The following is a 15461-nucleotide window of genomic DNA, read 5'->3' on the forward strand; positions in this document are numbered from 1 at the left end:
GAAATATTCATGGAGGTCCATTAAGTGGTGCTTAGCCTTCAATGAAAACCACGATATATAAACGCTTATTGGGATATTTTGAAGAATAAACTAATTATGTGTTCACCTCTATAAAAATGCTTTAAAAAATGAGTCATAGAAAGTTGAATATAACACACTCATAGAAACTAGCTTGCAACCATTTGTTTGGAATGTGATTTTTAAGTCATGCTAGTCAGTAAAAAAAATACTTTAAAATGGAATGTGAGCACTGTAAAATAAAGGAGTTTTAAAGGGAACTTATATAACCCCTTTTCTAAAAGTTAACAGTTACCCAGAGTGCAAATGAAATGTCTGCGACATGCTTTGGTCAACAAAACCGCACTGTTCTCCCTCCATCTTAACAGCCCTGTTCAAACTGACAAGTGTCAGCACTCTTCTTTTACATGAGAAAAAGCCACAGTTCAGTTCAGCGTGAGAACCCAGGAGTGAGGAGTGAGGAGTAGAATCTAAGGTTTTTTTGTTTTGCCCATTTTTGCTTAGCTAATTTTCTTGTCTGTTCTGGTTTCCTCCATGTTTATAACTAAGCAGGGCACAAAGCACTGACTGGGTGGTCTTATTTCACATGTTGGTAGTCTTCAGATCACACAAAGAAAGAGCTAATGCACTGATAATGGTTTAGGCACAAAAAATAAACGTGAAAACATTGTTAACAGTTTCTGCTGAATTAATAAGATATAATAAGATATAATGAGCTGTAGTACTTTAATGTCATCATGTCACTTTGGGTTCTGTTATTCCTCCCAAAAAAAAACTTCTTTCCAAGTGAATTCAGTGGTTTACTACACATTAGACACATCTGGAACCAGTCACATCTTTAGTGCCATTAGAAGCTAATGTGGAAGTGGCTTGTGGCTGCAGATGTACTCTCTCATTTGGTTCTCTGGTATATTCACTTTTTACAACAGACATATTTAATTGTATTAAATGTAAGACAATTGTGTCTCCATTTGAGAAGAGCAAAGAAAGAGACTTCAAAAAAATAACTCCAGCTGACATTAATTTAAAAAGACAGGACTTCAAAGATGTAGAGCCTCTGAGTCTATTCTAACCTTTTACCCTTCTCCAAATCCCTTTTACACTGCCTGGCACCCAATAACTGGGATAAAGGCACCAGCTCATAGCCCTCTGACCCCTGTACTGACCCTTGCTCTGGCCTAAGTTCCCATGGAGAATTACCGTGACTGTTAACAGGAAACAGCAGCACTGACATGAGAAAACATTTCTGTCCGCTACAACTGATAAAAAAGCAACAACAAATACAGCTTGCAAGATGTAGAGGCAGAATACGGCTTTGAGGGGTTGTAAAATTGTGATTATTAATACTCATCTTCACAAACCCAAAGTGTGACTGACTGTAGGAACCTTTAAGAACTGTCTTCTTATTTATTTGGGGGTGGGGGGGGGTCTGCCAAGTGATCAATCAATCTGGACCACACTTACATACCAGGTTTGTGAGTCAAGATACTCATTAACTAACAAACCAACAGAAGGTAGTATCTTAAGTCATCGGCAAATCCAACAAGCACACAGGTGAGATCGATCCCTGAGTAAACAAGCTAAGTCAAATGTAAGCACTATCCTCTTTCTAAGCCAGTCAACTGACCAGAGATGGCTCAGTCAATACCTCGATACAAATCTAAGCCAGTGACCCATTTCATAAGACAAACACGAGTGTAAACAAAGCTTCATCACCTGGTTTTCAATGGCCTTCCTGTTTTTGGAGTCGCTGACAATAGATAGTTGGAGCTCGGCCATTTTCTTCATCTTGCCATCCATGTCGATCTTCTGCAAGAGACCTCGGATTTGTCCACGAAGCAAACGCAATGTGTCCTCCTTCCCATGACGCTTTGCAAACAGAGACGCGCTGGCAGAATGGATAGCCGTTACCCAGTTCTCCAAGTCTGTTTGACTAGAGGCCTGAAAGGAAAAGACAGAAAGAATGAAAGATTGGTAGATTTCTAGATCTAGACGATAAAGAATGACCACAGGGACCAAGATAAACGACAGCTTTTCACTGAATTGATAAAATATCACAATATTGCATCCAACGCAGGGAGTATGAACTGTGTAATAGGACATGCCTTTGAAACTGTGAGAGAATCAGTGAAAAACAGTTGCTTGAATCATTTCCTCTCCTCTAAAGCCCTGCAAGAGAGTGTGGTCTGAGACACGTCACTAGAAATCGTGTGGCTGACTAAGCAGGAAAATGTTATCAAAACCAACCAGCTTGAGTGCATGAACAAGCTGTGGCTTCTACAGCAAAGGAGGGAGAAGGGAGGAGAAAGAAAAGAAAAGAAAAAAAAATCTACTCTTAAAATAACTTCTGCTCCTTATTTCTGGACTGGAGCGTGAACAGCGCTTTTCATGACAGTGAGCAGGCTGCTTGTTCCGCATGGACACGGTCCAAATGTTCAGCATACCACTGGACAGATGTACTGAAGCTTGTAAGCTAATACACACAGAACCTTGTCAAAACGGCATAAAACCAAGGGCATAAGGACTAGTGAAGGAAAGCTTGGGTAATATGATAAAGAATAATGCTATATCATCAGAGATATTCAATATATTTTCCATGATACATATGTATCACATTATTTAGCTTTTCAAACAAAACATGAAAACAACATTTTAAAACCATGTACGGGGAGGAGTCTGGTATGTTCTCCCTGGGTTTCGTCCGGGTGCTCCAGTCCTGCACCGCCTCCCCGGTCCCAAAAACACACGTTGGTAGGTGGATTGGTTACTCTAAAGTGTCCGTAGGTGTGAGTGAATGTGTGAGTGTGTGTCGCCCTGTCAAGGACTGGCGCCCCCTGCAGGGTGTGTTCCTGCCTTGCGCCCATTGAATCCGAGTAGGCTCCGGACCCACCTCAACCCTGAACTGGATAAGGGTTACAGATAATGAATGTACAAAAAAAAATACTAAACAAATCTATATGCTAATAATATTTACAATATTTTTGATGACATAAATATGTTATGATATGGTATAACGTACATCCACCTTTAGCTATGGTCTAATATACATGTGTATTATGCTGTTCCTGACCACCTCTAGCCTGCACATTTTTATTAAAGGTTATTGGGACCTGGTTTTCTTACTCAGGGATGTTCTGAGCTGAAGCAGATCAAAAATGACTGGTTTGGAATACCTGTGGTTTAATGCATTTTTCATCAAGAATTCACATTGGCAGTTGTTATGCCACTGCTACAGTAAAGAGAGTAAGGCTTTTTAAACATTGATATCAAACCACTTCGAATGCATTTACCTTTCTCAGCTCAGGCGACTATTTTTAGCATTTCTATTCATTTTTATTTTCATGTGTTTGACTGACCTGAAAGAGGTAGACATCGCCATAGGCATTGCTGAGGCAGAACACGTTCTCTTTCTTCGGATGCTCAGGAACAGCCTGAACTATACCGTCCTCGGCTAGCAGGGCATAGCTTGGTGACATTTCTTGCTCCGGAGAACTCTTTCCATAGGTCTCATAAAACAGGAGAGTACAGCCTGAAGGCAAAAAAAGACATTAAACTTAATACTTTAAACTTTACGTCGTTGATTTCTTTGCGGTCAAGCAACTGCATTCTGACTTTATAAAGTAGTACATGCTTCATGTTTATGTCCTTACCTTTGAGAGTTACCCAGTACTGCTTCCATTTGCGTCGAGCCACTAGTTCCAGCTTGCGATCCTTGTGCAGAGTGAGTAAAGGCTTGAAGGACAACCATCCAGCTCTCCTCACCACCCCCTGCTCTTTCTCAAAGAGCAAATCCAGCTGCTCAAGAGAGCCAAGAGTCTCCTGGCTACTGCTCTCTGTCTCTTCTACAGAGTTCTCTTCCCGCTCCTCTCCTCCACTTCCAGCCGCATGGCCGGTCTCCAGTTCCCTCATGAAGTTCTCATAGATGTTCTGCCTTAGAGCATCCATGTCCAAGTGAAGCGCACCAGCAGAATCACTGCGGGACGGCAGTGCCTGAGACTGTGAGCGGCCCCGAGACTGACCCTTGGGGTACCACAAGAGACTGGAGACCTGAGAGGGAGAACTGGTTTCAGCAGTGAGGCCATCAACTCCACTGTCAAAGCAATCCACAGGCTCCTTATATCTTGGCTCCTAGAATTAATAGAAGAACAGCTTTGTGAGACTGAGGTTATATGCTTTACATTATAGTACGAAAAACTCTGGCTTGCAGGCTCCACTGGAATTTATTTTAACCACTGTAATTCGTACAAAACTGCTTATTAGAGCCGATTCAAGTACTAGGCATCTCATTATTATTGTAACTACATATTTAACCATTTAAAATACAGAACCGTGAAAAACTGATAGCTGCTAAGGAAATTTCAAAAGCTTAACTAATTAATTAATGCTTAATTAATGCTTTCACATAGAAGTCCTTATCTTTTCCATGTAAAACCATGCCAGAAATTTTGAGTATATAGTAATTACAGTGAGTGCAACTGACTACCTTACTCGCTCACTCAGCTGTGCAGTGTTCTTCACAAGATTATGCTCTTTCATGGGAATGAAAGGCTACCTGCACTCCACAACCAAAGCATCGATTTGCCAATGCTCACATAGAGGAGTGCACTTCAAAAGCAACCTGGACACAAGGGCTCTTCCCAGAACTCTTCTTTAAAGTCTGTGTCTCTCCACCAGCTGCCTTTAATTAAAAAAAAGAGGGTGCAGATGCCCCTTTGGACAGCCCTGTTTGACCCTGACACCACAGAGAAGGTCTGTATGCCAGGTGGAGGACTGCGTAAACCAATGAAATGAAAGTCAGTATACTTTTACAAATATACTTTTTCTATAAGAACGTGTACAATATGTAATGCAAAATATAATTTAATATAAACATAGCATTAGATATAAATATAATCAATAATTAAATGATTCATGGTGCTCCTACATTAAGAAGACACAAAACTTAGGCCAAGAACTTGTCACTAAACAACATAAAACTAGACTTTGAAAAGGCATTCTGAATCATACCCAAGCAAAATACAGTTCTAATGGAAGGGAAATTATAGTGACACCGAGCACCCGTTTGAGGCTGACATCTAATTCTCCTTGAAGAGTAACTTGAGCTCGAGACTTTACTACAGGGATGCTAATCTTTCCTCTAAAGTACTAACACGACTCTGTTTATAAACACACGCACAGACACTGAGTCACGCGTACAGACCGCCGCCACAGACCCGACTCTGTCCCGATCGTGCAATACCGGAGTCCTCTTTCAGACAGAGCTCTCTGACTCCTTGTAAAATGCATTTTACTGCCAAGTGACCCACATCACAAAATCTGAAGCACAAATATCTCACACAGCTCAGGCAGAAGTAACACATGGCTGTTTTCAAACTGGCTCGGAATATCATCAACATTCTCGAAGTCTTTAAGTCTGTACCACAATGTAAGAACTGCACAAACATAATCCAAATTAGCAGCTATATTTCAACACTCGGAACTCGCCTGACACCCCTGATTCAAACCTGTTCGCCTGTTTTGCATTCAAAAGCAATGCTGGATACATAAAAATATTACTAAAAGCAGCTCAGATTCGTCATGAAGTGTTGTTGTACCCACCCAGTGATCACCTTGACCCCTGCTATTAAATCCCCAACTTTCCATCCTTAAGAATATTCACTCCGTCTTCGAGGCTCATATCCACATCCACGGCAAGCTCGTCTAAACCAGCGTGTCACGATTTTTATTTGATAATGCCCCGTGGCTTCTCTCTCTCTCGCCGACAGCTGGCATAGTGAGGGAAGCAATATTGTTCACGACGTGAGACCGTGTTCCACTCCTAACAAAAACAATAGTGACCACCGTGGCACCTGGCCCAGGCATTGACAGCCAAGCACTCTTCGGTCCATCATTTCCTCTTTGGGCCTGTTCTAACAACAGGAGCACATTGTTGCTCCACCAGAAATAAAAACTCATCCTAAATAATGCAGACATAAAGCGATAAGTGATGACTTCAGACTGACCACAGCTTTGGAAACAATTGCCCTGACTTAATAATGAACGTGAAACTTTAATATATCAGGTAACTGAGCATTAGAGAGAGGGGCTATTCACATAATCACAATCATTAAAATGGAGGAACGCCCTTGGAATTTGACTTGTACCCAATATTAACTTTGCATGCAGCCAAATGTGAATCCACCCTCAGGTTTAAGTGATTTGACTTGACTTCACAAATGTTAATGTAGTACATTCTGTGTTAACAGATATATCTGAGAAGTGTCAGTGTAAATGAACAAATATTTATTTGAAAGAAAGAAAAATAACATTAAGGCAATGAATGCTGCCCTCTTTCGTTGAGCAAACACCCTAACAATGGGCCCAAAGAGTACAGCACTGGATTCTAATGAGGAGTTGTTATTTATAGACGGTATATTCTTCTCAGTAGAGGATTAGACATGTTTAATTTTCAGAAAACCTAGCTAACAACAGCTAGAACCGGTGAAAAAGGTTATATCTGAGGAAGCCTTTTTTAAAGTTTTTAAAAGTGTCATTGCTAACTACTATTAAGACGCTCGTGTTTTGCAGTAGTGAAGTATAATCATCAGTTCTTTGTCACCTACAGATATGAGCAAAAACATTTTTAGTCTTATAACATGAAATATAGGCTTTATATTTACTCTGTAATACAGGAACTTTAAAAGATCAACAGAGGTCACAGGTACTCGTCCTACCTTTGCTTTCCGTTTTTTCCTGGTCAAGCTTCCGGTCCAGTCACTGAGCCGCCTCATCTGGTTCCTGATGGACTCCTTCTTTCCAGTGTAGTCTGCAATTGGTTTGGATTTGCGACAAGGTAATGTGAAGGAGGAGTACTGCTTGGCCCCTGAGCAATCCTCTTCGGCAGGTTCTTTCATCACAGACACAAAGGAGGATCTGTGCTTGAAAGGTGTGTCATTTGAAAACTGCAGATCTTTGGCAGTAGGAAAAGTGGCAGCCATGCTGGGATCCTGGTAGAGATCCGATATTGTAATGCCAGGTAACTGCTGATCAAAGAAATCCATGCGAACTGGTGACAGGGTTTCTGAAACCCTGTTGGGGGAGGCATTGTCTTCGTTCAACTCTCCACCAGTTCCCCAAGGAGAGTCATACCAGGAGCCTTCAGAGCTCAGTGAGCTGCCTTTGCTGGTTCTGGTGATGGAGCCGGCAGCCACTGGTGTAGCTTCCCGCTCTGCCCCAACTGTCACGGCAGATTTTGTGGGCAAGGAGTCAATCGTAGGCGAGAACTTTAGTAGCTGAACAGGTCCTCCATATTCATCTGGTAGCAAAGTGTTGTTGGAGATGTTGTTAAACTCTACGCGTACGCTACCATCGCTTTTTATCACAACCCTGGGGCTGCTCTGCTCCTCCAGTTCCTCCAGTCTGGATTTCCGCTCAGGTGTCCCATGTCCGTTCACAGCATGGCCATTACAATCTCCTCTACCATGAGCGCTGTCTTCCCTGAGCGCGTCATGGCAGCCGTTCTGAGATGGAAGCATCATGCGCCCTCTAGATGCCCGCAAGCATTCAGAAGAACCACTCCACTGTCCATTTTTCTTCCCTTCTCTTCCTTTAGTGACATAGTCATAATGACGAGACATATAGGACTGGTGGCTCTTAGGCTGGGACAAACATCCTCGGCTCATAGCTCTGGATTTGAAACTAGAAACTCCTGATCCCACCCTCCACCAAGAGTGTGGTGGTAAAACTCCCTCTTTGGCAGAGCGAAACTTCAGTGAATAGGGCTTCTGTCTGCCAGGGAGCATGAAGCCGTTGCTCCTGGACCCCTGAAGGCTGTACTGACTCTCAGAGTTCCCCATTCCTGACCTGGGACGTGCAAGAAAGATCCCATCAGAAAGACATCAGCGTATTTCACATTATAAATCCCTGGTTCTGCTCCTTGCACAAATGAAAATGACTTGGCTCTGATCTGTTATTAGTCACAGTCATGGTTAGGACGATTAATTTCATGGGTAAATTGCAGGGTATGACAAATGATTTCATAACTCATGGTATTTCGTGTAGAGATAAATTAAACACGACACTATCAGAGTATAGCCTGAGGAGACGGTCTCATCAGTAACGTCAGCGCAGGACCAGTTTCACATGCTACGACTGAAACGGCTTCCTCGATCCTGAAGAGCAACAGTTGGTCCTACCTGTGTTGTTAGTCTTCTATAGCCTTGCAGTGTGGAAGCTCATGGTCTCCTGGCTCGCCTGGCTGTCTGGCTCTTTGAAGCTCATCTGTGTAATGCATAAGAACAGCAGTAGTCAATAACCAAGTCCACTAAAAGACGTGACCAAAAGCATGATGCATCTAGGCTTCCCACATTTCACAAATAATAAATAATCATCAGTAAATAGTTTCAGACTAATTTTAAGTTTAAAATGTTCCCCTTATTAAGCTCATCTAAGTCAGATAAAGTCTAGACTAGACTACATTATTGAAGCAGTACAGTGCAGTGCTGGTGACGGAAGCCCATTTCCTTCAGAAAAAAAAGACCCATTTCCCATTGAAACATAAATGTTACTTGCATATTTCCCCTTGTAGCAGACTTAAATGACGTCTTGCCAAACGGTTGGGAAAGTTTTTGAAAGTAGCCTTTATTTTATCCGGTGTTTATTTTTAAACGCACAAATTCCACAGAACTTTTTTTTCCCCTTGGTCTGGGCTGGCAAGCGAGTCCAGAGCAGGGTGCCAAATAAAGCAGTGGCCAGAAGTCACTCATGAAGTAGAGCTCGCATCACAGTAATAAAGAGCATGACCCTCCCAACACGTACAACACTGACCGTACGTGAATCTCCTGGACGACAAGTAAACTGCTCATATTCAAAAGTTGTGGGTGCTATCTTCACAGTGCTAGTAATTAACAATGAAATGGAATAAGCAAATCAACATATGGCAATACTGCTGCAAACATTGTTCATTTAAATCGTCAAGGGCATGGGAGAGAGTGGATGAAAGATCTGATGTAGTCAAGTTCATATATCAAAGCAATTTTATTCCTGCAATGAATGTCTACACTTTATAAAGGTTTGTGGCAACACTAGCAATATATTAAAGATACTGGAGGGTAGCAGTGCACTGAAACTCTCAGAGAACATCCTATAAACAACCATAAAAGCACCTATCTTTCTATAACTTCAAAAGACCTTAAGGTGACCCCAGGCCAAAATCTCAGGGAAAAAAAAAACTCGAGCATGCACACTACACAACAAGGCAGCACATCTGCATGTCAGTTTAAAGTCAAAGGGCTTTGTCATGCTCACGGCACCTCATTTAACTTCTCCAGCTCTGCATTCTGTGGGAAAACTACAGGTCTATTTCCAAGGGCAGGATTAGGACAACATCTGCTCCTCACACCGCCTCGCCCTAAAATCTTCCCCCAGCTGACCTCCTGACTCTCTGATTAGAATCAACATCGATTCGCCTTCTTCCACTGAACAGGTTGAGAGGGAAAAAACGCTGGGTCCATTCAGATGCAGGGGTGCACAAAAACACATTTAAAAGCCAGACAAATGAGCCTGCGTTGCAAGGGCAAGGCTGGAGTCACCGTGAAGGAACAGCATAAAGGCTGCTCTTTCACAATACTAGCGCTAACACACAGAGCTCCCCTGACACAGAGCAGTCATTCAGGAGCAGGACATCTACAAGTGTGAAAAGATTTTGAGGCACAAACAGGCAGGCTCTTTCAGACTCTAGACGCAAGCCTTCTGCTAGGGGCTGGACGCTATTGTGGTGCACCAGCAAAAAGAGCTCCCTTTAAATACTTCACAGAAGGCCCTAGAGTACACCCCTGAGGAACTCCACGCTAGGCAGAGGTGGCTTGACTAACTCTCTGGAAGGGAACCTCTTACTCACCCCTGCTAAAAAAAAAAAAAAAAAGCCTATTTCCTGCACTGATGCAAAGCTGTAGTCACTGGAACGTTTTGAGATATTTGGTTTAAATTTAAAATAGACGTTTAGCTTTTCTTCCTTTTATTTTTATTTTGTTGTCATAGAGATGATAAATCTATCCTCTGAAGTGACCACTGATTTTAGCAATGACTTCAGTGAATTAGTCACGAGTTGTGTCGTGATGTGTATGTGCGTTCATACTAAGAATTTCCTTAAAGCGAGTTCATTTTTGTCCTTGAGACAGAAGTCGGTGGTGCCCCGTATATCTACCGAGGTTAACATGCTTTATCACACTGCCACAGCTCTAAGAGGCTGATATAAAATGACCCATGTGAGGAAAACCCTCTCGACCTTCAATATACACTTGATGGAACACAAAGGCTTGGCAAATCATTGACGAGGGAATTACTGAGTTCAGTCTTTATGTAACACACACACACACACACACACACACACACACACACACACACACACACGTAAAAAAAGAAATGCATAAAACGCTTATTAGCATTAGTAAACAGTTTCATTCGCCAGTGAGAGACTAAATCTAATTTAGAAAAAAAGGGGAAATAATTAACCTTTAAAAACATTACACCCAGATCATTAAAGCTCCTCACACAAACTAAAAGGCTGCTCTCAAGGGTTTCCCTGTTACATCACAGGACACTTATTATTAGCCGCCCTGTTCCCACAAATACTTCCTAAGAAGTCATATTAGAGTCCAGGGAATGAAGCCGTATCACCTGAAGGCAGCCGCCAAGAAGAGCTTTTAAATAGATACAGAGAAAACAAAGGTCAGTTTCACTGAAAAAGAACATAGCAGCGTAGCCACAGAAAGAGGCTGGAAGCTACTGGAGTATGTTTACACTCCAGCTCATAAACAGAGACCAACACACATGCTGTTCTACCGTTTCCAACAATGGGAAGATTCATTCTCAGGAGTAGGGCTGCACCGACACAGGACCCGTGGATCGATGATGCCCGATCAAATTTAAATCATCCCTATTCACATGCCTACCATCTCTAACAGAGCACAAAGTATATTACTTCACTTATGAAACAGCTTGCTGTCAGTGTCCTTTCACTCTTCTCATGAGAGATTCATTGCCTTGGCAGAGATGTGACGGCCGGTCTGATCACAGCACACGAAGTGTCAGGGTATATCAGAGTAACAGCACCATCAACGTCCAGTTCAATAACTGACCAGAGAATGTCAGGCCTTCAAACCCTGGACAGGTGAGTGTCAAACCAAAGACACTTCACAGTAACTGGACATGAACCTAGGAACATAGGTGTGGCATGAGTGATATTGCAACAGAAAGTCACACAGCTCCAGGGACCTGGCGGTTGTGGGTTCGAGCCCCGGTCCGTGTGACTGTCTGTGAGGAGTGTGGTGTGTTCTCTCTGTGTCTATGTGGGTTTCCTCCAGGTGCTCCGGCTTTCCTCCCACGTTCCAAAAACACACGTTGGTAGGTGGATTGGTGACTCCAAAGTGTCCACAGGTGTGTGTGTGTAAGTGTGTGAGTGTGTGTGCCGCCCTGTGAAGAACAGGCGCCCCCTCCTGGGTGTGTTCCTGCATTGTGCCCCGAAATTCCATGTAGGTTCCGAACCCACTGCAACCCTAAACTGGATAAGTGTTACAGACAATGAATGAATGAAGGAAGAATAAAAAAGTAATTCTGAATCCTGAGTAATATCTTGTGTTTTGAAAAACAGTATAAATGTGACACTTTACATTTTATGCAACATTTCATGTGACCCAGTCTAATAAAGGACACATTCCTCAGAACCTGAAAATGTAGACCACAGATTTGGCATATGTATTAAGTACAGCTGTTTCATTCATTCATTCATTATCTGTAAGCGCTTATGAAGTTCGGGGGCGCTGTGGGTCCAGAGCCTACCTGGAATCATTGGGCGCAAGTTGGGAATACACCCTGGAGGGGGTGCCAGTCCTTCACAGGGCAACTCACACATTCACCCACACCTACGGACACTTTTGAGTCGCCAATCCACCTACCTACGTGTGTTTTTGGACCCGGAGGAAACCCACGCAGACACAGGGAGAACACACCACACTCCTCACAGACAGTCACCCGGAGGAAACCCACGCAGACACAGGGAGAACACACCACACTCCTCACAGACCCACCTCATTGGCATTACAGTGGTTCCCCACCTGCCATTTTCTGGCTGTGCTGAGGGATTGTCAAATAGGTGGTCTGCAAAACAGCTCGGTGCGATTTACCTTACTCTGTACCTTACCACAACCTCATTCCCTGAGCCCTGCCTCTAGGGCCAGACACCCTCCTCGCAGTTGTGCACTTCAACAAGGTAACTCAGTCACGTATTCCGATAATCAGGTTTAAAAGGCAAAAACACTCGTCTTGATTAGCGCACTTGGCCAGACGCAAATCACGTCAATCAAATCTGCAATCCTAATATTTATACAGGAAAATGACCTTCCACCAGCTGAGCCGTATGTGATCCTTGGAGTTGGCAGCAAGGCTAGAACTTCTCAGCAGAACAGTATGCGTGGAGCTAGGCCTTTTAGAGCTTTAAAATGTCATATACAAGGTCTTACACACACATACCATAGAGTCTTCTATAATTACTACAAAACTATTTACATATCCCAATGCACTCGGTCTATACAAAAGGAGATTAAATGCATCCATTGTAATGAAACAAGCAGTTGGTCAGTGTTTTTAAGCAAACATATTATAATGATATTTATTTACACAGATAGAACGTTTTAAACTACTGGCAAACCAGCCCAGGTCTCTCAATCCACTATGATTCATGTCCTATCACAATGGAATTACATTAACGGTCCATAAACGAATCCAGACATCACAAACACAGTAAAGTCGATCCATTACAAACGGCCAAAACAGACCACCGTAGAGCACACACCTGCAGCCGGAACGAAGAAGAAGAAAAAGCTGCAGTTCTTCTTTTAGCATCCACCCTTTAATCCAGTTCATATAGAAAACAAAGAGAGGCATGAAACGAAGAAAAGAAAAAATATATATACACATCTCCTTACCTCTGTGGAAAAGCTTTAATCTACCAGGCTTTGAAGAGCAAGCAGAAGAAATCCAACGCTCCCTGATCTCAAAGTCGAGTCTCTAACACAAGGGCTTGTACTCTTAGAGTGACAAACTTAGCCACGCTGACTCACACACACACACACGTGGAAACTCCCTCCCTGGCTGCAGGACTGACTCTTAATCCATTCACTGTGTTCAGGACAGAGCAGAGAAAGGAAAATCTGAGCCCCTGCCACTGGCTGGAGTCAAGAGTCACCGTGCTTTACTTGTTTCATTACAAATGTATAAAAAATAAAAAATCCCTGACCCTGTGTCTGTGTTCAGAGCTCCACACTGAGCAGTCTGCTGCCTGAGCCTGCATTCCTCCATCACCCCCACATGGCACAGCAGTCTGAGGGCAGCCCAATCAGGAGTGGAATAAGGACACACACAGAGGAGGAGGGGAGAGAGAGAGGCGGACGGATCAGTCAGTAAATCAGCAGTGAAGACGGTGTATGGAGCCAAGTATCAAAATCTGATTAGAGCTAGGGAAAAGGGGCATGTCAAGTCCACACACCATTTTTAATTTAACCGTAGGGAAGAAAAAAAATCCTACATAGACCAAATGTGTTTACCCAACAAGTCTTTATCCCAACAGACTCCACAAAAGCCCAATGCATAACTGAGGTTTTAATAAGAAAGTTCATTCAAACAGGGCTCATTCAGAAAACCACAGCGAGACACAGGCCAAGAAAACAGGACCGGAGCATGCCAGGACATTCTGCAGCTTATTTTTCTTTTCAGGCATCGACTGTGTGTACACTCCGCTTTCTATCTTTGTTGGAGGTTGAGGTTAAATACAAGGGAGGGAAGGGAGGGCATTAAGGAGTGATACACAGCCAAAATACACTCCTAAGTCTTAATAACATCTGTTTGCAAAGTGTATATTGATTGTATGTTCGTAAATGTATATTTAAACCTTTATTTTTAAGAGTGGATCATTACCAGTGTATTTTATCCATAAAGATATAATGGTTGTTATAATGAACTTGATTCTTTTATGTCATTAGACTGGAGTATTACCAGAATTCGACAGTAAACAACATTATTATTGTGCGCTAAGGTCAATTCAACCATTTACTAAATCAAATACAAACTCCTCACAGCCTTATATGTGCTGTAAAGCGTGTATTTCTTGCACATCTACTTAGCTTACAACTATCGGTATGACCATCCATCCAGCGTTCCTAATGAGACTGATCAGGTATTAAGTGATTTCACGTGGAGCTTTGTGACCAGCCTTCACAATGAAGGCCCCCCCCTGAGCACAATGGCTAAAGAGGATCAGCGCTTCAATGGGCCTTGATTCAGTAGCATTGTGTGCAGTGAGGATGGGGCTGGTGCCTTTGAAATGTGAATGGCTTTGTCAGGATTAGGTGCTGGCCGGGGGAGCGTGAGGTCATGCATATTCACTAAAGGCAGGAGGCTGTCCAGGACACACAGAGCAGCACTCTGAGGACCCAATTAGGCTCTGTACAAAGCCTAGCAACAGCATCTATTATATCCAGTAGACACGATTAACAGCCAATTAACTGTATCAACTGGGCCTCCTGATGGATTATCAATCCTCTATAAATATAACTAAAACCCAATGACTCTTTCCATCAGAACTGGAAGCAGTTCTGTGCAATAGCAACATTCATTTCACTGTAAATCATCCATGTTAATCCTCGTTATGATTCAAAACAATGCAAACTTTCCACTAAATATGAACCCCCTCTGGTGTAATCAACCTTGCTGCTCAATGTGTGCTGATACCTGCCCTCCCTCTCAAAATGGCATCTTTTCTTTTTACTTTTTTTTTTTTTCAAGCGGCCTCCAGGCAAGATTTTGCATAGGTGCCATAAATGCAACGTTACTTCAAAGCCACCAATTATGCTTAACAACTTCAGAGCCCTCTTCAGAACTCTGCTTCTCCTTAATGTGTGGCCTTGAGGGTGTATACAAGCTGACCAGCCCAACTTGGCACTCCGTATTTCAATGGATGTTTGATGGCAGGTCAATATCAGACAAACCATATGCCACCATTCCCAAAATGGCAGCACAGGGGTGGTCTGTATGTCTGAAATATAACTAGGTATGCAAAATATTACAGTGCATTGGCAGTAGGGTTGGGCGGTAAAATACCGTACACCACAGTATTTTAAAACTTTGGCGGTATGTGGTGTGTTAAATACCTGTTCTCTGTGTACAATTGGAGGAAGGACTGGCGCCCCCTTCAGGGTGTATTCCTGCCTTGCGCCCAATGATTCCAGGTAGGCTCTGGACCCACCGCAACCCTGAACTGGATAAGGGTTACAGATAATGAATGAATGAATGTCTGTCTACAATTACAAGACCAGAGTTCATTCATGTGCATTTAAAAGAGTCACAGGGAGGTGGCGCTGTGGGAGCTCACTGACTGCTGATATCACTGTCTGAAAACAGGTGGGGAATAA

At 42.9% G+C, this 15461-nt stretch overlaps 1 protein-coding gene across 2 annotated transcripts in view; it reads right to left on the reverse strand.

Annotated features, from left to right (window-relative positions):
* tiam2a (TIAM Rac1 associated GEF 2a) overlaps positions 1 to 15461 on the reverse strand; it is a 77722-nt gene that overhangs the window by 38562 nt on the left and 23699 nt on the right. For both annotated transcript variants that reach the window (XM_066675476.1, XM_066675479.1), the window contains exons 2-6: positions 8193 to 8277; positions 6732 to 7860; positions 3669 to 4146; positions 3375 to 3547; positions 1735 to 1959 (exon numbers count right to left, since the gene is read on the reverse strand). In XM_066675476.1, coding sequence (XP_066531573.1) covers positions 1735 to 1959; positions 3375 to 3547; positions 3669 to 4146; positions 6732 to 7853 — 1998 coding nt within the window. In that variant the 5' untranslated portion in view covers positions 7854 to 7860; positions 8193 to 8277. The remainder of the gene's footprint in view (positions 1 to 1734; positions 1960 to 3374; positions 3548 to 3668; positions 4147 to 6731; positions 7861 to 8192; positions 8278 to 15461) is intronic.

The sequence above is a fragment of the Hoplias malabaricus genome, chromosome 1 (assembly GCF_029633855.1).
Source record: "Hoplias malabaricus isolate fHopMal1 chromosome 1, fHopMal1.hap1, whole genome shotgun sequence".
NCBI lineage: Eukaryota > Metazoa > Chordata > Actinopteri > Characiformes > Erythrinidae > Hoplias > Hoplias malabaricus.